Source organism: Micropterus dolomieu, linkage group LG21 (genome assembly GCF_021292245.1).
Source record: "Micropterus dolomieu isolate WLL.071019.BEF.003 ecotype Adirondacks linkage group LG21, ASM2129224v1, whole genome shotgun sequence".
Classification (NCBI taxonomy): domain Eukaryota; kingdom Metazoa; phylum Chordata; class Actinopteri; order Centrarchiformes; family Centrarchidae; genus Micropterus; species Micropterus dolomieu.
In genome coordinates this window covers 16,447,992-16,469,874 of record NC_060170.1, presented here as the reverse complement: position 1 = coordinate 16,469,874, position 21,883 = coordinate 16,447,992, and the positions used below count along the sequence as shown (strand labels likewise).

Sequence of the window (21,883 nt, the reverse complement as noted above, 5' to 3'; positions counted from 1 at the left end):
TTTGTCTCAAGCTGTAGGAGTGTAAACTTTCCCAGAACAGGTCAGATCCACTTGTTACTCTGATTTACTCACCTCTTGGCTCCCACAGGTTGGATGTTCAAGTCCTGAACATGCATTTTTGCAGTGTAACCTCTAAACCCACAAATAATGCAGTTAAGAGTTATCAAAATCTCATTTCACTGTTCAGTTGGGAGGAGACTTTATGAGGAAATGACACTGTAAAGGTTTGAACTGGCCTATAAAAGGCAGGCCAAGGAAGAGTTCACATCTTCCCTCTAATTCTCCTCTCACAGGGTTGAATAAAAGTTTTCTTTCCATTCACAATGCAGCTCTATGGCGCTCTGGTCCTGTTGGTGACTCTGTCTGCAGGTAAGATCAGCTTCTGATTCATGTGCTTTGGCTCTACAATGTAACAAATAAATTAAAGTTATTGATGTGTAAAGGTTATTGTTGATCCTGAAAAGGGGGGGATTTGAGTAGTGTGATCATGTTATTTTAATCAAATGAATGAATTGAAAAATATTTATTTTGAATAATGAAAGATTGGAAATATTTTTTTACTCTTGTAGGATTTTAAAAAAAATACGATTTACAAGGCATCCACTTTGTAGTATAATGTCTTTTATCCAGTTTTTATTTTTAATTAGGATTTTTGGCAGCATATATTTTTTCTCAGTTGTTACTTTCTCAAAATGTTCTGTGGTTTCAGAGGGGAGTACCAGAGACTTGTGATGAGTGTCTTCTTTCAGCAGGAAACATCACATGCGTGGGAACATGGGATGTGGGAATCATAAACTTAAACTTACTTAAACTTATATTAAACTATGACAGTGTTCTGTATTTCTGTATAGCATGTGGCCTGAGATGCTACACATGTGCATCCACCAGCGCAGGGTCCTGCACACAGACCTCAACTTGTCCTGACATCCTGAACCGTTGTTTCTCCCTTAATGTCGGTAAGTTGTTCTTCCACACCAGAAGTATTTATAGTTAATATTGAGGATCTCAAATCTATCAAACGAGTTGATATATTGCTGATCTGGATGCTTGGCGGCCTTGTTGTTGTTTTTTATCATGTCTTGCAGGTGTCGTCACCAAGGGCTGCCAAAACAGTGTTTTATGTGTTGGCCCCATCAAATGCTGTGAAGGGGATTTGTGCAACAGTGCCATGCCCACTGCTTCCAGTGTCCTCCTCTTGCTGGTATCCTCAGCCATCACCACACTCTTTCTCTGAGGCTCTGGAATATTGATATCTAAGATGTCCTTTTTTTCTGACCCAATTTGTACAACTTAGAAAGAAAAATAAATGCTTCCATGTATATCATATGCTCATATGCTTATGAAGGTTGTGTTGTGAAATATTAACAATCGAGAAAGAAATTATATATTATACAGTTAGTTGTTGATTCTGATGATTAACAATAACGATCAGCAGACACACAAGACTTTCTGGTTTAATTACTTTGACAACAAACTCTCACCATTTTCAGCCAAAAGAAAAATGCAGAAAATATTTGGTGTGATCTGCTTCCAGTGAAAAATATAAATTTTTCTTCTACAAATGAGGATCTATGGCATAAAATGTATCTGTAATCTTATTTCATTCCTTTATTTATTAGTGCGTTTGTTTAGGTGCCTGTGCAGAGCCCAAGGGTAACTAAAAGACCTCACCTGCACATCCTGTTCAAGTAGACATATTAAACGTGATCGTTTGTCTTTCATTAAGAGGTTGAAACATTGTAACAATGCAGTTTCATTGGCTAAATAAAAACATGCACAAGACTAGACTGTGCAAGTTGGTGTATGAACGTCTCTACATTTAAGAAGTGATGTGTAGTTATTATGTAACCTTGCATATAGTAAAATGGTTTCAACCAGTTATACGTGTATAGTGTTTCTCATTTGTGGAGGAATGGGGGTTGGTGGGTTGTGGGGCTGGTCACACCGAGCTGTGCTGGAAACAGCCACTAGCCACTGACACAGCACAAGTATTTTTCTACTGCAGTGTGTGTGTTGGAGGTGCCACAAACCAAAGTAAGAGCCACCTGGAGGCCTTTTCCACTCACTGTGGATGGACTTAAAATGGAGGAGAGCAGAGTATGTCCATATCTGGTTGATTGTTTTCTGTCTACCTCTCCATCTTCAATTAACTATTTCACCTGTAGCCGAAGTGTCCACAGAGGTCTCCTCCTCTCCAAAACAAACAGACCCAGATATTACAACAGATAGAAACACTTAAAATGTGTTCATGTTAAAATTCAGTGTTTCTCCAACGATTGTTTGGCAGACAAAGGACACTGCTACCCCTAGCTAACATTTTTCCCAGTTTGTCACTCCGATAACCTAAGTTCCCAACTTGATAACTTAAATCCTTCACCCAAAATATTTAGTTAAAACGTCTAAGAAGTATGGGGCCCCCTAAAGGTCAGGGCGAGAATATTTTTGTTGACTATTTTTGCGCTCCCTCGCTAAAAACGACCCAAGATATAAAAAGTGTATTCTAAAAATGTGGCTTAAAACTGGATTGCTGTGAAGAGGACTTGTGTAGCCTATTAGACACTTGTTCCAGTCCGTTGCAATCTTAACCACAGTTAAAGAATATTAACTCTTACCCAATTTTTACAACTAAGGAAGAATAAACACATGTTCAATATATGAAAACAGTAAATGATGGGGCATGAGATTTATTTCAATAAAACCACAATCAGCCTATGATTGATCATTTCATTTTTTAATTCTTTAGTTTCTGAATTTCCCATCACTATTTACAGAAATATTTGCTTCGTTATGAACCTTAATTAGAAAGACGAGTGACAAAAAGAACACAAAATATGAACAAATCAATAAATTATATTAGTTGTTGATCCTGAGGATTAATGAGGCAGACCTTAAGATTTTGGACTTCGTGGTTTGATGCTGTTGGTTACTTTTAACATCACCATCTCATTACTGCAAAGTGTTAAAGTACAAAGCACTTAAAGGTCAACAAACTTTCGCACCATTTTAGACACAAGTAAAATGCAGGAAGTATTTGGTGTGCTCTGTACCAGAAATGAAGCTGGTTAAATTGTCAAAGAACTTATTTCTGAATGCACCTGTCAAAAATAGACTTATCTTTTGTATAAGACAGTGTTAACTTTCTTTCTTTGTAGAGGCGGGAAAAAAGGAGAAATCATGCAAAGTCACACACATACATAGAGAGAGAGCGCACACAATGGTGGCACACTGAGAATAAAACAGTCTTTATAGGTGGATAAACTGAAGAAAAGCTAGTGGTTTACAAGTGATTTTATCTCTGAAATTATCCAAAGTTCGTTCAGTTTGTTCAAAGATGCCCTCATTGAATAATCCATGTAAAACAGAGCACATTGTTGTTGTCATGTGAAAACGCAAGGATTACATAGTTATGTTTAGGGTAACAACAACCTTTGGAACCTCTTTCGATATTCAACATTCAAGCTTTTTGCACAGCAACATACATATATACTGCATATACAGAAAATGCAAATACCATATCATGTTTTCTTTGGCCGTCTACATTCATAATGCAGAAAATAATATTGATTGAGGACCTACAGCAAGAAGACAGACAACATTTCAAACTCTGTTTCTATGAGTAATATTATTCCAAATAACACATTTCTTCTTCTTTTTTCTTTTTTTAAAAACACTGTCTACTTTACCTGCAAAGCCACTGTGAAATTGAACATTTCAGACTTTGGCTCTATCTGGTGGTCACAGAAACAACCAATTTATAGTACGATTGTTTCATACTTTAACAAACAGCAACTATCAGAATCATTTGAATGATGCTGTAATCCTCCAAATAACAATCTATATGTAGTAACTTAAACATTTCAAAGCACTTAAACAGTGCTAGTATAATTATCTCTAGGCAAGGCATTTAGATGACTTAACCAGTAGTGTGCTTTACCCTCGTGCCAGAAATCAGTGTACTGAGCAGACAGACATATTCAGATAGCAGATGTCTCATTTTATAACAAAACTCATGTACTTTGCAAACTCATTGCTTTAAACTGTTAAGGTACAAAACAGAAAGCAAATCACTGTGGGCAAAGGTGAGTGTTATCGCTTTACTGGCACTCTGTGCTAAGGTTGGCATTGCTTACTTCAGGCAAATAAAGTCACAAGGCAGACATGGACATTCAAATATGGCATTGCTGAGAACAATACCTGCTCTACAAGGCATACCAGTAGCATTAGTATAATACATTAAGGTCTTGCTGTGGATCAACACAATTCATTCAATTACAAATGTTTTCTTTTAATTCTGCCCTGAGCTGTGAATTTTACTTGTGCAGATTTTTTTTTAAAAAGCACATAGCAGTAGATTGATTTTGGCACTGAAATGACAGAATGGCACTACATGTCAACTGCTATTGACGTAAAAATATTTCTAGTTGGGTGATCATTACTAGTACCCCAAATTTAAACCCAGGATCATGTGAATTTACTGTATTTACACTAAAACACGATCCACCAATCTAAAGAAAATAGTTAATAATGTAAATAGCAAGTAACTTACAAATGAAGAAATGAGTAACGTGTTGCTACAAATTAATGCATGTTAACACAGTAACTAAGTCTATATGTTTCCACAACACGGCAGTTGCCTTGGTATTATAAGGTAGGCATGCCCTCTCAGCAGGGGAGCATCTGTCCAACTCAGAGTGCATTTGTTGCCGGTTCTGTGCCCAACCCTGTCAAGCCACAATAAAGACACGTCAGTTACCTTATCACGCAGTCTGAAAGAAAAACATGCTGTGGGACTCTGTAATCTAGGCGTCTATTAGGTGGAAGACTGTGGTGATCATACAATCTATTGGCTGTGGAAGGCACATGAGGATGAGGATCAGCTTACGGATGGAACAAGAGAATCAGAAGTGAATACAAGTTTCATTCTTATTCTTTGGATGGACGGTTATAGACTGCAGGCAGGCGTCCAGATAAAGAACAGGTCAGTGGAGACACGAAGTTAAATCTTTACCAGAATCACACTAGTGGTCATTTCCTTTTGAAAAACAAACAATTCTTGGTTTGTGTGCTCACAAGAAGGTACATGTGCATACAGTATGTGTGTGTTTATGAGTCTTTTAATGTCCTCAGTGAACCCATGTAAAGAAAGCTATCTCGTCCAGGTCCACAGGGTAGTCAGTGAGGTACATGGGGCCTTTCTTTACATCAAAATGTTCCCCCTTGTAGCTTTTCCATCGTCCTGCTGGCAGGTAGATGTCCCTCTCCTGCTTTCCAGGCTCTAACACTGGAGCCACCATCAGGTCGTCCCCGATCAGGAACTGGGAATCAATCTTATAAGCCGCCTCGTCATCATTGGCGATCCACCAGAGGGGCCTTATGATTGGGTCTCCTGTATCAAGAACCTCACCTGCCAGCTCAAGAACCCTGGGGGCCACCAGAGTCTCATGGAGCTCTGTGAACTTCAGCGCTATCTGTACCACCTGCAGATGAACGCACAAAGAAACAATGTTAGCATCACAATGTAATCACCAGAAAAATCGCAGAAAAGTAATTTGACAGTGGCGGTCTCAGAAAGGGGGGTTGGGTGGTGTTGCCTGGAAGGCAGAATCCGGGGCAAAAACACAGGATAATAAGTCAAGGTGACGATTAGCATTTTAACATTTTGATCAACTCAGAGCTTCACCAATCTGGATTTTGGCAGTTGGACGGTCAGAAGACACAGTTTAGTGATTTTTTACTGATGACTCAAACTGAAAATGTAAAAGTGAGGGGGGCATGCCTGGTGGAAATTACACCCTGGTTAAAGGGCTGCTCTAGTCATTTTATATTTATCTATGGAGCGAAATAGTGCATATATTATTTACACTATTTATATTATTTGTAAATGTTGTAAGATTTACAAATGTAAATAAGGTTTTGTGATGTGAAGAAAAATGTGTACACTTCTTAATATTTGATTAACAAAATTAACTCACATTTTTATATTTCTGTACACAAATTCACACTGTTGGATCTCTCAAGTACAAAAGTGGTATTCACCCTCACACAGATAGGGCAAAGACAAATAACGTGCACTATTTGTGCTCCATATAAGCCAATGGTCATTCTTTGGTCTCCACCTGTTTCAGTATGGTATACAAGTAACTTGAAGAAATGGCAATTAGGAATGCACTGGCTGGTGCATCCACAGTGGCTGGAAAGCAACACGGGGTTCAGTGTCTTACCCAAAGACACTTTGACATGCGGACAGGAAGATCGGACCGCCAACCTGTGATCAGTAGACGACCCGCCTCTACCACCTGAGCCACAGTCGCTCCTCATTTTCATTGAAAAACACATTAAAATGATAATCATGTGATTTTTACAGGGATCATCACCAAACAAAGTCTGTAGAATATGATGTGTAGTCCAGGACATCTTTGCAGCACCACAATATTTAATGAAAAAAATAAAATAAATAAATAAACAAAAAGGTATTTTGACACATTTCTCCTTTAAAGAGGTGGTATTATGGTCATTTTCAGGTTCAAAATCTTAATTAGGGGTTGAACAAGAGCAGGTTTACATGGTTTAATTTTCAAAAAACACCATATTTTTCTCATACTGCACATTGCTGCAGCTCCTCTTTTCACCCTATGTGTCGCTCTTGAGCTACAGAGTGATGCATTTTACTTGTACAAAATCTTTGTTGGGAGTTGCACATGCGCAGTTCCCAGGTAAGGACTACTAACCAATCAGAAGCAGAGAAGGGCGGGTCGTAAGAAACAAGATAGTGTGATCCAAATCAAAGCAGCTTCAGACTGCAACCGTAACCTAGCAGGTGGTGCAAGTTATTCAAGTGAACTGTCGGTGTTCTGACGATCTATGCTGCCTTGCTGAAAAATGCTATAGCGCAAATCGATAGACTCGACTCTACTCGGCCCTGCTCCGTTTTCCCTTGCAGACAGTACCAGAGATAACACGTAGCTTGTTGTCATAGCGACGCCACACACAACTGCCGCGAAGTAATGTTCAATGTGACACACACACCAGCTATTAACATATCTATGGTTAAAACGTTTCAACATTCCTCAGAATGTAAAAACATGAGCGGTATGAAAACCTTCCAGCTGTGTTTTCCTCTGCCGTTGTTGCTGCAGCGGTTTGTGTGACGGCGGGAGCAGAGCTCCTCCCGCTGGTTGGCACAGGCTTCCCCCGCAGCCACTTGCAGAGCTCCTCAACTCGACAAAATTCAAGCACATTTTTGTTCCGCCATTACTTCTCATAAAAACTGTCAATATTCAAAATCTACACAGCTGATTTCTCACCTCAAAACTTCTCAGAAGTGGATTTAGTGATGAAATTCCATACAAAAACTGTAAAATATAAAACTTTCTGTTCCTGGCCTCTGTCTGGCGCAAGCAATGATGATGCAGTGAATAGTGAATATTCTCTCTGACCAATCAGCAGTCTGTCGTGTTTTCACGTTACATTTTAGTATCCCTCAGCTCGCTTGGAACCTTGAGGGAGGTGAGGTGATACGAAAAAAGTACCTGGAAGCAGCTACAGGTACAACATTTCTACAATGGAAAACCAAACAAAGGCGAGTCGAGCCAAAGGGCCTCCGCTCAGACTAGCTTGGTTTGAGGGCGTGCCTGACCCCGCTAGCCACTTGGCAAGCTTTAAGACGCGTTTGCATTGTGACGTCACAAGTAAAGGAAGTGAAGGGCTGGACTACAAACCAGCTGTTTTCAAGCGGTTCAGAGCAGAGCTTTCTGTGGGAGATGGGAACTCCCTTTGGCCTGGACTTTGGGCTTTTTCACTTTGCAAACCTGTTCCATACACAGAAAACAGATATAACTCAATAAAAGGAGAGGGAAAAGTCTAAAAGCATAATACCACCACTTTAATAAATGTTGCACTCCTACAATTTAAAAAAAGCTGTTGGTCATATTGCTATTTTGATCATTGTTCAATCACTGTACAACTTTGTCCTTCAATCGCTGGACAAGATAGATGCACTGATTGAAAAGATGCAATTACCACAAAAATTATACTCAAAGCGATTTTAATTTGTCCCTTCTGATTATTAAATTCAAGCACAGAAAATAACAGAAAAAGATTAAAACATTTGCTCACCTCATTGTCGTAGGCCCACGGTGGTATAGAGAACTGCATAGCAGGCAAGAAAGCAGAAAGCTCCAACCATCGGATATACAGCTCTCTGTCTGGCAGACCATCTAGACCACCTAAAATACAACACAGATGTCAGACTGCAAACTAAAACCCTATCAACGATCAATATGTGCCTTTAACAGAGCTACCTTTCAACTCTGTAGTCATATGGAGCACCATACCTGTGGTGCGGTTGGGGTATGCGTTCCCTCCTATCATATCAGGTAAGACAAACTGGTAGCCCAGAATGCTAATAGTCAGAACAGCCGGGATGATGGACTTGAGGCCGAGCTCATAACCCCACACAGAGTCTCTGTCAATGATCCTGAAGAAGCAGGAGATGTTCTGACTCTGGTAACCCACCCTCAGCTCTGCACGCTCGCTGAACGGTATGGCCATCTCTGTGTAGAAGCGGGTGAAGGTGGAGGGGTCAGACAGGGGGACACGGGTGCTGAACTGGCGTGGGAGGTAGCTCGTCTCTCCTGCGTCGAACTTGAACGACGTCACGTCATAGCGGAGTTTAAGCATCTGCAGATTTGAGGAATACCACTGACGGGCTTCGGGGTTGGTAAAGTCTAAGATTCCTCCAATGCCGTTCCACCAGCGGACCAGAGCAGGCAGCTCGCCGCTTGGCTCCCGCACAAACAGCCCTTTCTCCACAGCAACACCAAAATTAATGGAGTCATAGTTGATAAAAGGATGTGTCCAGAGAGACACTTGAAATCCGTCCTCTCTGAGTTTGTCAAACATACCGCTAGCATTGGGGAACTTCTGCGGGTCAAAGTCAAACTCTCCATAGTCTGCAGTGTAGCGGTCGTCCAGCTCCAGATGGGAGCATGTGAAGCCATATTTGGTGATGTCAGAGGCGTAGGACAGCAGCTTCTCCTGAGTTACAGCCGACTTGTGGAGAGCCCATGTAGACCACAATGGTTTTTTGAACACTTCAGGAGCTGGGACCTTAATGGGCTTCGGGAAATACCGACGCACCTGAGCAAAACATGTGTATACAGAGCAGAGACTTATTACACATCAGCAATTTTAGTTTTTCATCCAAGAATGCACAGTGAACACATTTGTTCCACTTTCCTATTTGGTTCATTTAGTTAAAAAGAAGAAGGACAATCGGGAAAACCCCATTTTCATCGCCATTGACAATCCTGAACACCACCACAACATCATCTGGGAAACCTGAACCCATGTACACGCTATTCACTTTCAAATGTTGACAGTGTTCAGTTGACATGAAGCTTCAACTCATCTTATCAAATTAAACAGTCCTTTCACTCATGGTTTCAGTGGTAAACCACTTATTTGTCCTCTTGTGCTTCTACTTCCTTCTTCACTGTGGCCCGCATTAGTTACCTCATCCCACAATGAGAATTGCAGAATAAGAGCATTTTGCCTGTGTGATTTTGCAGACATGTTTAGATTTTGTTGATTTGGTGATTAGTGCTTGCTTTATGTACTTCTACTGTGATTAATTAGGATATCTAGTTAAATTTTTCTTTTTCTGTCTGTTTTATCTGTGTTTATTGTTGATCGGACAGGTCTGTCCAGGGTATTTTATTTTGAAAATTGACCGGATTCTCGCTGTTTTATGTCTGACTTCCTGCCCGGTTCATCTGCTCTGTGCTGCTTGACGGATGCCGCGCAAAAATACACTGGTTGCTTCTCTCTTTTTAAAACTATTTGGTGTAGTCAGAAGTTATGTCAAACAGCAATATTAGGCTATTTTGGCTCAAATGTTGAGTGTTTATGGGATAGGATAATATAATCATGATCTCATAGACATCCAGGAATTGAGTGAAATTTACCAAGTAAATTAAAGATGGGGGGGGGCATTTCCCAAGCTTTGTAGGAGGAGAACAAGGTGGCCTGGGGTCGAGTCAAATTCCCAGCCTGAATTATTGAGCCAGTCCGCCCCTGGTAGTAAGGTAAACATATTGTGGCGATCGGCACCTGCGTCACACACACAGCCACCAGTCAGCTCAGGAAATATCTGTGTAATGGTAAAGTCTGTCCCGAGTTACTGCCTGGTTACAGCCGGTGGGCTGCATACCAGCATCGGAGGCTGCGGGGGAGGAGGGGGGGACTCCAGTGTTGTCGGAGAATTTCTAAGCTGTCTATTAAACACTTAAAAACACAAGAGGCGTCACTTGGTTTTATTTTCATTGGCCAACTTTTGAAATGAACCTCAAACTGAGTATTTTTTGTTTGCTTACTGGGATACAGAAAGATGGACTCCTATGAGATTTGAACTGAGATAAGGACTCATTAATTGGTGGTTGAACTGTGGGTTTTGTATTGAGCACTTACAGTATAACACTGTGGTGAACTTAGTTTTTCTTGTGGTCTGTAGGTAGGCCGACCTGATGAATATCATATTATTTAATGCTATGACTTGACTCAAATTATCTTTATCATATTATTAAAATGTAATACTTCTTCTCCACCATTGCATATTAATAATTCATGCAATTCACGCATCACCTAATTGTGTTTAATCTATCTAAGATTGTGTTGGTCAGACTATACAATGATTTACTGCTTGTCCGTTTTGAATAATACAGAAGGTAAAGAGCTTAAAAATTAATTGCATATTAAATCGCAATATTGGTTAAAAAAAAATAAAAAAATTGCAATTAGATAATTTTCCAAATCGTTCAGCCCTACCATATACCACTTTGAATACTTTATGAATCAAATGAACATCCAGCCAAGACTGCAACTTTGCCCTGATATATGATATCTCCACTCTAAACATGCATCACATGCATTTTCTTAGATACACACCAAATGACTGCACTAAGTGTAGCAATTAGCAAATCAAATCAAAGCAATCAGTAATTAGCAAATACTCAATTTAGAACTTTCAACTTACTTAGTTTAAACACATACTAAGTAATAACTTAACTATACTGCAATAATAAAAAGGTTACAGGAAATAAGATGGGTGATTTTGCTCCAACCAAAATACACAGTGTGATTATACTCACCATGTATTTGTGAATAGAGGTAACATCTGACCCCACACACACTCTATAGCTGAGCTCAGGTAAGGCCTGCTGACCCTCTGGTGGTCTGAAGGGAGAGTCCTTGTATCGGGCCTGAAACCTGAGCGTCCTGCCTTTCTCTGACCAGCCCAAATGAAACGGTACGGAGTCATTAATCTTGATGGCAGTGGCATTTGAAGACAGCCAATAGCGTTCTAAGATTCCCCCAAAAGCGTTTCGATTTGAGTAGACATCGCTCGTGATGAAGGGTTGTGGTTCCTCCTCGCCCTGCATCCTGACAGGCCAGTACTGTGCTGCTGTCTCTGCCCCTCCGTACCAATGAGAGTCATTATAGGCCATGGCGTGCTCCACTGAATGCTTATTTTGCAGTTCCTCCCAGCGAACACGGTAACACATCACCGTGTCCTTTGGTCGAACCGTCTGGATAAAGAAGTTGAGCTTGCCAGAATCTGACTGAGTGCAGCTCAGAATATTTCCCTCCTTTGAGCAGGAGTCCAGATCCAGAGTGCCAGACCTGGGACGGAGCATTGGCAGAGGGGAAGAACATTTAAATTAACTTGTTAAGCATGTCCCTAAGTGAGGAATTGTTATTAGCAGGAAGTCATATTTCTGTTTTGCTGTACAGATATCAAGCTCACCAAAATGACTGATACTATAAGAACACGACAACAGAGAAGAAATGCAATAACAGTACAGAAGATACTGTATGCTCTACAGTATTACTCTCTAGTTTTCTGCGAGTGAAGGGATTGTACTGTGGCTAATTGTGTCGTCGTTGTGAGCTCTGCTGATAAAGGGCATGACTAAATCAGTCTTCCCTAAGGGTGTAATCATGTGTCTAGCTTGTCTGGCTTTCCATTATTCATCCACACACTGCATAGAGGCAGCTGTGCTGTGGCCAAAAAAAAAAATAAATAAAAAGGGATTTTGTTACAAGGGTTTTTTTTTGGTTGTTGGGCAAGATTTACTAGCTGTTAGTTTCACAACCAAAGTATTTATGACGATGGTGCAATGTACACGTTCCTGTTTTTTCTGGTCATTCTGTATTTTACCTTATTTATTAGTAAAGCTTGAAGTATTATTTTGATTGACAAGAAAAGAATGTGAAACCATTTAGATCATTCATTATTTTATTGACTTTCCTAACAGCTTTTTTTATATAATTATTCGACAGGTGTGTGTGTGTGTGTGTGTGTGTGTGTGTGTGTGTGTCTGCCAACATCAAATCTCACATGCAACTGGACCCAGACGCCTAATATTTTTGTGCACATTTACGACTGTATACTCAAGGACCTCTCGTGGTTGCTGTGATTCACAATTTTTGGTAATTTTACTGACTGATCATACCTATCATAAAGCTTAGACTTTTGTCTTTGCAGCAGTGTTTGCCATTTTACAATATGTGTTACGACATAGTAAAAGGCATTTCTGGTAATTGGCTGGCTAAAAACTATGCTTCTACAACTGACATCCATAGAAAAGTTTAGTCTCATGTTGTACCAAATCTGCAGATTCATTCCATGCCCGATATGTTATGATCCATTAAAGTTATTAAGAGTAAGTTGAGTGTAAGTTAAGATGAATAAATCCCTGTTTTTGTTATCTTCACAGCCATCTTGACTGTAAGGCAGTCGGGAGAGACAACTGAGTGAGATTCAACTCTTCTTTATTTGGGAGGAGTTTTAGTTTGTGTGGTGTTCACAACACAATGTTCTAAATAAATAACAAGTGTTTACTGAGTGCACTCTTCTTGTTGTAAATGGAATACTTTGGTTGGACTGTTGGTTAGACAAACTGAGCAATCTGAATATCACTTTGCTCTGTGATTGTGATAGGTCTTTGTTATATTTTGTGTTTACATTTTATAGACAAAAAGGGTAAAAGAATCCCTACAGTGAACTCACCTGAAGGTCATACTGAAGATGACGGCCCCCGCCTGGTTACGAATGATAAAGCCGTCCTTGTTCAGGTCCAACAGCTCAGCCTTCAGCAGCTGGGCTTTACGAAGCGACGCTGAGTAGTAGCACCAAGCAACCACAGCAGCTAGCACCAACACACAGCCTAACATGCCTGCCATCACCAGAGGCCGGCCTTCATGAGCCAGTTTCTTCTTCAGCGGAGAACCACCAGCTCCCCCGGCTGTCCGCTGCTCCCCAGGAGCCACCGGGACAATCTGATACATGCTGAAGACTTTAGGCAGTGAGGTGCGTAGCGAGTGGAAGGAGTGGACAGCTGTTGTGTTATCTTGCTATCAGTGTTGGTGAAAATATCTGGAATAGATCTTAACGCTGGCAGTAGTGGAGGTGAAGGAAAGCCTGATGTCTACCTGCCGATCTTCATCAAAGTCCCCATTTCTGAATGACCTGTGAGATAGACAGGTTCAATTGAAGTCTGGCACGTGTAAAATCAAAAGGTTAAAAAGTGTCACGAAAGAGAAATAAGGCACCGCACAAATCCTCACGTCAGACACTGATTAACCTAAACGTCCAGGAAGGATGGGGGAATACATAAATAAACAGCATATATGTAAAGCAACAAAATAATATATTGACAGACATACTTATTAAATTCCATATGGTCAGTATGGAACTTGTAAATCTAGTGTTGGTCTATTATAACCCCCATCAAAAAAGATATTTGCTTGATAATCCACTTCTAATTATCACCACTGTCCAGGAAATACAATTACAAATAGCCTTGGAGCTCTACACACTGCATGCCATTACAATTAAATACATTTATCACTCACCCTTCCTACTATTCTCTACAAAAACAACAAAAAAAAATAATGTACTAATATATATATATAACAATGATTCTGTAAAAGAGTGTTAATTTTGTAAAACATACGGATACGGATGTACTTGCAAAACATGTCGGTAATTACATTTGCCATCAGTGCTGCTATATGTGCACCAGTTGTTCTATGTGTTCTAGTCTCTCCAATAAAGCTACATGTTACTGAACTTGCTATTACGGGTGTCCTGAAGCACAGCTCAGAACCAGCAGAGAGAGAGCATAGAAGTTTAGTCTGGTAAATAGCAGGAAATCAGGTACTGCAGCCACATAGACTGTTACCATAGACTGTGCCTATGATCAGAGAAAGTACAGACACCATGTCAGCATGGCTCACTTACATTTATCTCTCAGATAAGAGACTATTGAATGAGTAAATAATATTTAAGAGCAGTAGCCCTCAAATAACTGCACTGCAGCAAAACCTACAGTTTTCAGACAGAGTGCGGGCCAATCATCCACAGCAGAACCATATTTAACCTCCCAACAGGTATCATTATGTTCCAGCTCAACATTCTTACTTAAATCTGATGCAGGTTAGTGGCTATGTAGCAGGGAGGAACAGAAACCTTGCAAACGCATACCCTGCAAAAACTGGGTTCCTGTACTTATGCCAGCCTTTCACAGACTGCTGCATGACATGTCTCCCTCTTTATGCCACTTCAGAAAAGCTTGAAGACATAACTTTGTTAATATGATTGTAATGGCAGAAAATTGTTTCTCCCTACATCTAAACTTTTCTGCGTGTTCTATTATCCTCACTATTACTGTTTGTCTCATTTATATACAGTGGGGAGAACAAGTATTTGATACACTGCTGATTTTGCAGGTTTTCCTACTTACAAAGCATGTAGAGGTCTGTAATTCTTTTATCATAGGTACACTTCAACTGTGAGAGATGGAATCTAAAACAAACAAAAGTTCCCACCCTGCTTGACATGAGCACAAGACACCCCCACACTTTTTTGATCCAGACCTCCCTTTTCTTTGTTTTGATATCGGTATTATGTAGGTACTGCCCTGCTCTCTAAATATCGACATCGGCCAATGAAAAACCCATATCAGTCGACCACTATACATTCATACACTAGTTATGTGTTTTATTTTTTACAATCTTTGTTTAGCTTTGTTGTCCTTGTTTTTAGACTTACTTTCTGTAAATTGTTCTTTGGACTGTGTGTAAGTTCAGTCCAGTAAAACTGGAGACTAATGCCTTAATCTGATTCCAAATGTCTGTACACATATTTAGCCAATAAAGCTGATTCTGATTATGGAGATCCTAGTTAGTTTAGGACATAATACTGCATTCACGGTTCAAAATGAGCGCTAATGGACTGCCCATGATCATTTTAAGTCCATGTAAATAAGCCTCCACATTGTGAATGTGTTTTGGGCACCAGAGGTAGCCTATGCAAAGCAAAGTGCTTACTGTTATGATAAACAGCAGTAAATAACCATTTTGTTCAGTCAAGTAGGCTGCATTCTGTAGCTATGCATGTTTGTTTCTTTTACCGAGCAGTGAACTCATAATCACACATGACTGCTAACTATGTGTTCACATTAACGTTAGTTGTAGTTAGGCCTAAATACCTAAAACAAATCATTGACATTTTCCACAATAATGTCAAGGTGACATGTAACTAATTGACCAAACATTTCCAATGTGCAAGTGCCTGATCGATAACCCACATTCACTCGTTGACACGGCTGTTGACGCTGTAGCCTACTGGGACATTACAACGACACTGTAACCGGCTGTAGTTGTCACGAACTGGGTTTCAAAACAGTCGTGCTCACCGTTAAAAGCCATGTTGTCAATAACACGCGTTAGAGTTACGTTAAGTTAGAAAATACACTCAAACTAATTTATAGCGTTGTAACCATAAAAAGAGAGTTATCTTACCTCCGCATCTGACTCTCTGAGGTCAGTGTGTACATTTGAGAGCGCAGTAGCCCACTGCGCAGCTGCAGGGTGGTTTAAAGTTCAATGGTCCCGCCCAAACGAAAGAGCTAGAAGCGGATTTGTCCATGAAATCTGTCACTCACAGATGCACTACACTGACAGGTGGGCTTCTGGGAAATGTAGTAGGAGAATAAGGTCTTCAGAATTCGCTCCACAAAAAGCTTACCAAATATACAACGGAAATGCAAGAGGAGCTTTAAAGTTTGTTTCCTGCCAGCAACTCAAAGTGTCAAACTACAGGACAGAAGTAAAGTGGATAAACTAATGCTAACTAATTATTAACATTATTTTAGAAATTAACGTGTGCGGTTTTGATCACCTGTGCGACCGTTAACTTAACGTTACCCATGGAAACAATTCAAATATTGAATGAAATTGTCGGCATTTTATCTTTTTTCGGTTTTTATTTAAAAACAATACTGTAAATATGCGATTTATCTGCATTTTTATTACTCTTTGTATTGTCTTTGAAGGGTGAACTGTGGGGTGAACAGTGACAGTACTGTTGCAGTTTGTGGCAGAATCTGACTGGCAGGCACATGAACAAAATTGCAAAACTGTTCAGAACATACTACAGAGGTGAGATCATTCAGAGCAAATAATAATGTTGTTGTGACTGTGACAAGCTATCCTACCACTGGGGGACAGCAACAAGCTTTAAACACAGGAGCTAAATGAATGACTGAGTATTTTAGATCAAGAATTTTATCCTTGTTTATCTTATTTGGCCATGCAAATATTCTTGTTATTGTTGTCCCTTTGAATATCAGTCAGTGTCAACACTACTAGCTACAGTTGAAAACGGTAGCCTGAAACTATTTAGCTAGTTAGCTTTATTACCGTTTTTTTTATTAATTTAATAATAGTATTAGTAGTGGTCATGGCACCAACTGCTGGAATAACCTACCTAGTTTATATCAATAGTAGCTGTAAGTCAGTTATAGCAAGTGGCAGGATGATCGTAGTACTTGTTGTAGCATTAGCAGATGCAGCAACAGCTTTTAAAGCACTTAAGTGCTGCAAACTAAAGTATTTGTATATCACTAGTTGAAGTAAGAACAGTTGCAGAGGCAGCCAAGGCTGGATTTCCAACTGGGCCAAGGGGCCCCAGATGTCCTACATTCACAGCATATCAGTTGGATTTGGAAATTTAATAACTCCACTGTAAATCAATGGGGTGTCCTGCATTATTACCTAATCTTTTGGCCTTGTAGAGGGACCATGTGTCAAAAATCTGGTTTTAATAGCTTTATTATACTTGCTTATATTCGTCTAACATGTATGGAGCTAAAACAATTACTCAGTTTCTTGATTGACACAGTTATAATAAGCATTTGATTTTCAAAAATGAAAAAACTAAATAAAAAACTACTTTCAGTTTCTCAGTTGTCTTATGTGATAGTAAACTGAATATCTTTTGGTCTTCGACTGTTAATCGTACAGACCAAGTCATCTGAAGACGTCACCTTGGGCTTTGGCAAATTGTGATCAGCATTTATCACTTTTTTCTTTAGTTTTTAATTGATCTATCAAAATAATAAAAGGCAGATTCATCAATAATGAAAATAAGTGTTAGTTTCAGCTCTGACAATGGTTAACACTCCTTAATAAGTCTGTGTTAGATGAAAATACCACAACCAAATTGAGTGGTGTTTGGAGCTGCAGTAATATTTGGCAACTCTTGTTTCAGAACCTGCTCTGACAGAGGAGCAAAAGTGACTCATCCTAGTTCCTAGCAGGAAGTTGAGGGTACCGAGGGGAGATGTTGCTGGTGTTGGTGTCCCTGCTTTGCTGTGTCCCTGCTGCCAAGGCCTGTTTGCAGTGTGACCTCAGGGTCAGGCTCCTACATGAGGACTTAGTCCTCTCTGCTCCTACTGTGGACAACCAGATTGAATTGAAAAAGATTTGTGACCATGCCTATGTGACCTACAGAGAGACCAGCCAGATACGAAAGGGAGTCATTGGTGAGATTAAGGCCTTGATTAGCACAATATGACCTGGCACGAGTGTGAGTATACTGATATTTCACATGAAAGAACTTAAACTGAATGTCATATCTTAGTTTCATTTAATCTTTCTAAAATATTGTCAGGCCATTATTTGAAGTTTTTACTACCATGGACCTCATTGTGTTCTGGATGAAAGTATGAGTGAGATGCGTAAACTGTAATTAAAATAAAATCTGTTTCCCATTGCTCAGATCCCACCACTCTGTACAGAGCCACAACTGAGTACCAGAGTGAATTTGAACGCTTCTTGAAAACCAAGGACACTGGTGAGAAACCAAATCATGACTATTAATTCCAGATAGATACACAGTAGTTGGAAACTTTGGGGGGAATGTAGCACAACACTAAGGTTATTGTAATTGTTCCCCTGTATCATCACTGAATGTATTTACTCATGACACTGTAATCAGAACAAAGTTTCTGCCAGATTTTAAGACAAATCCCTTTTTTTTTTTAAAGGATCTGTAACATTCGAAGCCATTCAGATCATGGAGAAGGGCAGGAAGATCTTAGAGAAACACTTGGACACATTCATCCGTGATGGTAATTGGCATGAATAACAGTGAGTTCTCTGAACAGTGTGAGGCAGGGCACTTTGTGTAAGTCATTGCTGTGTACGAGATGCATTACTTTTTTTTATTTGTCTCTCCATCAGGATTGTGTCCCAACAAGTGTGGTAAGTTTTTTCTGTCTGATGCTCCCCTTATATGTGTAGATCCTTATAGAAACACACTGTGTACATGCTACATATTCAGTGCACGTTTACAGGACACGTCTGTACATGTGTATGTGGTTCTCAGGGCGTTTGAAACGGAGAGTAATGGATTGCATCTCTTGCCACTACAAGATATACATCTGTCCCTCTCCTTCTGGCCAACAGGATTGCGGTGGTATATATATATTTTTGCTAATGTGTGTATGTTGTTGGAGACTGGGTGGATGAGTTCTAGTCGTACCTATATAAGGAGTGCACCATTCTCCATGGACACAAGCTGTCACGAGTGTATAAATGTGTTCCTAAGCAAGGCACTGCTGCTGCCTGTCCATGTGCAGGGCTAATGAGAAAGATTATTCAAGTAATCCTGATGCAAATGAATGAAGCATCTCTTTTTTTTTTCTCTCTCCTCACCCCCCTCCCGCTCTTTCTGCAGAATATCCAGTGCAGGCTGAGGAGGGAGGCCAGGCAGTGTTGAACTGTTTCCTTCCATGGCATCGTCTACTGTTGGGAAGACCAGAGTACCACTACTCCTGGGCCCCTGGTGTGCCAGGAACGGAAAAGGTCTTTCTGCCATCACTGGCTCTTTGTCAAGCAACAACACAAACAGAAGCATAATAGCATAGCACTTTATAGAACAAATGAGTGGAAACTAACTTCCCACTTTTTAACCACTTTGTATACTTCCTGATTCCCACATATTATGTTTAGTCTCTTATTTAGATGTACAGTATCATCATGAGTATGTGTATTTACTGTATCTTACACCCACTTACTTACATCTGTCACTTCCAAATATGTGTTGGCAGCTGACTGAGAGCAACTTCAAAGCCTTGGTAGTGACAGACGACTCATCTGTGGTCTTAAATCAGCTGCATGTGGATGAACAAGGAACGTATCGCTGCTCTTTGCAGGACGAAAATGGAACCGTCTTCTACCGAGTCACTTTCCTGCTCGCTGGTAGGGGTACACGTCATCCTAGACACGTTAGATAATTCAACTCTGAAAGGGCAAATGGCGGCATTACATCCGAGTTAATTTAGCACTTTTGAACTGCTTTCACATAAGAGTACAAACGCTCTAATAAACATTTGTCAACTCTGAATAACTGGTAGTAAATAAAACACTTTAAACTGTAAGATGAGTTAAAGTCCCAGTCCAGCATTCTAGTACGAGTGTTCATAAATTTTAGTTTTCAGGCCCATGGTGATGTTAAAGGATATCCAGGAGGTTTCAGTTTCAAAGAAATGAATTCACTACATGTAAAAGTAAACATTTCAGGTTTGTAAGATGTAAGATTTGTTTCTGTGTGTGTGAGTCTGTGTTTGTGGTTTGTATCTGTGGGGCGTGTCAGTGTCTGTACAAGGGTGGGTGGTTTTTCTCTCTTCTTTTGTTGCTGTGTGGAAGTTATTGTATTTTATTTGTGTCCTTTCATACCTGTTCTTTCTCCGTAACTCCGTATGGAGTTTAATAAAAAGCACATTGTGTTTACTTGTAATGAAGTAAATACAATTGCCTTAAACAATAATCCCAACCGGAGGATAGATAAAAAATACTAATACTCCTTTCCTTACCAGTATCCAATGCCTACAGCTCCAACAGTAGCCTGCTAAATAAACAATAAAATGTAAAATTAAGAGGAGATCCCTTTAAAGAGAGTCTATGACCTGTGTCTGTTTGGAGGTTGCTGGCAAACAATTTCATGTGAAAGCCCCTGTCCATAGTTGATCTAGGACAAGCAGAAAGCTGTAAAGTCCTGATATTTTCCTCTACATAGATATTACTCTATAACTCTAATAATGCACCTCTCTGTTATTTTAATCCTCCTTCTTCAGTCACCCCTTTGCCTGTCCAAATTCACCGACCTGTCATCACTCTGCCCTCCCTGCCTCATGGAGACAACTACTCACCTTTTCTACCTACTGAGGAGGGCCTGCTGATGCCAGTCATCGCCATGTTTACTGCTCTGAGTCTGGCAGCCTGCGTAGGCATTACAGTTGTCCTGGGGTGAGAGACAGTAAGTGGGTGGAGGGGACAAAAATGAGAGGATGAGAGGTTTAGTGGGAAAGGTGGGGGTGAGAGAGGTGACACAGAACAGAGAGCATGACAAACTAAATGATGCAAGATAAAGGAAGTGAGTCGTATAGTTTGAGGATTTAATCCTGATATATGAGATTAAAGTATGTTTAGTATGAAGCTACAATAGATTTGTAAATAGGTTCATTGTTTACAATTGAACCCATTACGCCATTAAACGTTATCTCTGACCGTATAGTCATATTTTCCAGGAAGTGATGTCAGTTACTTGAGCGCAAAAATCAACAGGTGTTAACTTAGATTCTTGCGCACATAAAGGGCACTTGATGGGCAGATCTTTCTGTTATTTTGCTGTCATTTTTTGTGTTTAGTTTTATCTTAAATTTATGATAACTCTGTTTGTGATCTTGGTAGATTTATTATAAATCAGAGGAGAGCCGTGAACAAGCCGAGAAGAAAGAGGAAGGAGGAAAACCACACACAAAACACGGTGTGATGGAGACACTGCGCACAGTAAACACACACTCTAAAGACAGGGAGGTTTTACTCATTTCAGGTTGGACATTTCTCTCTGTGGTTAAATAAATTTCCAGCACAAAGTGCCAAGTCATGTCTAGAAATTTCATGTAAGTGTGAAAACATGTTCACTACTCGCAGATGTGGCTCTGTGAAGCGTATAATGTGTTTAGATGTTTTTGAAATATATTGATTATCTTAAAACAAAAACATAAAAACTTAAGGATTGCCGATGTGAGATCTCACTCATAAAAAGAAAGTTTGTGGTGCAACATAACAAAGCGTGACACACCCACTTAAACACACACAAAATCCCCCAGAAAGCACTCAACTTTCCATAGCATTAAGCACCAGCTTGCCTTAAACACATCACTGATCTGACCCTGGCAGGGACACGTTCCCCCTGAATGGAGCGATGGCATGGTCACGTGGGTGTTTATGAGAGGAATCGGGGATGAGGTAAATCTCCCGGATTACAGTTTTTTTCAGAGATTAACAGCCCCAGCCATCCAATCAATCCCGAATAATCCCCTGTTGGAGGAGGAGGGAGACAGGAGGGGTAAAAAGATAGCAGCAGATGTTTTCATGAGGGTTTCTTTTAATGTTTAGTCACCCATTCAGAGATTGAGTAAGAACAAACTTTTTGCTTTATGTGTTCTTATCAGTCTGAAGACACCGTTTT

At 40.0% G+C, this 21,883-nt stretch overlaps 3 protein-coding genes across 7 annotated transcripts; 2 read left to right on the top strand and 1 right to left on the bottom strand.

The window, feature by feature from the left end:
* The first annotated feature begins 313 nt into the window (after positions 1–313).
* Positions 314–1,830, top strand: LOC123960824 (lymphocyte antigen 6G-like). The gene is made up of 3 exons (XM_046035795.1): positions 314–369; positions 852–956; positions 1,086–1,830. The coding sequence occupies exons 1-3, from the start codon at positions 324–326 to the stop codon at positions 1,232–1,234; spliced, it is 300 nt and encodes a 99-aa protein (XP_045891751.1). The 5' UTR covers positions 314–323; the 3' UTR covers positions 1,235–1,830.
* Positions 1,831–2,715: 885 nt separating this feature from the next.
* On the bottom strand, positions 2,716–16,145 carry LOC123960126 (myogenesis-regulating glycosidase-like). Of its 2 annotated transcripts, none has more exons than XM_046034678.1 (6): positions 15,865–16,145; positions 13,070–13,528; positions 11,148–11,679; positions 8,334–9,138; positions 8,116–8,225; positions 2,716–5,477 (listed from the first exon to the last, which is right to left on the bottom strand). In XM_046034678.1, exons 2-6 carry the CDS (start codon positions 13,345–13,347, stop codon positions 5,124–5,126), a joined length of 2,079 nt encoding a protein of 692 aa, XP_045890634.1. In that variant the 5' UTR covers positions 13,348–13,528; positions 15,865–16,145; the 3' UTR covers positions 2,716–5,123. The 2 variants fall into 2 exon arrangements, with proteins under 2 accessions (XP_045890634.1, XP_045890636.1); XM_046034680.1 differs by lacking the exon at positions 15,865–16,145 and adding an exon at positions 14,805–14,847.
* Positions 16,014–21,295, top strand: LOC123960127 (izumo sperm-egg fusion protein 1). 4 transcript variants are annotated; one of them, XM_046034683.1, is made up of 12 exons: positions 16,014–16,171; positions 16,398–16,503; positions 17,615–17,758; positions 17,857–17,932; positions 18,125–18,199; positions 18,393–18,476; positions 18,589–18,609; positions 18,734–18,823; positions 19,085–19,212; positions 19,458–19,608; positions 20,484–20,655; positions 21,100–21,295. In XM_046034683.1, the coding sequence occupies exons 4-12, from the start codon at positions 17,917–17,919 to the stop codon at positions 21,179–21,181; spliced, it is 819 nt and encodes a 272-aa protein (XP_045890639.1). In that variant the 5' UTR covers positions 16,014–16,171; positions 16,398–16,503; positions 17,615–17,758; positions 17,857–17,916; the 3' UTR covers positions 21,182–21,295. The 4 variants fall into 4 exon arrangements, with proteins under 4 accessions (XP_045890639.1, XP_045890637.1, XP_045890638.1 ...); XM_046034681.1 differs by having other exon boundaries at positions 17,615–17,888; XM_046034682.1 differs by having other exon boundaries at positions 17,615–17,888; positions 20,484–20,665.
* The last annotated feature ends 588 nt before the right edge of the window (positions 21,296–21,883 follow it).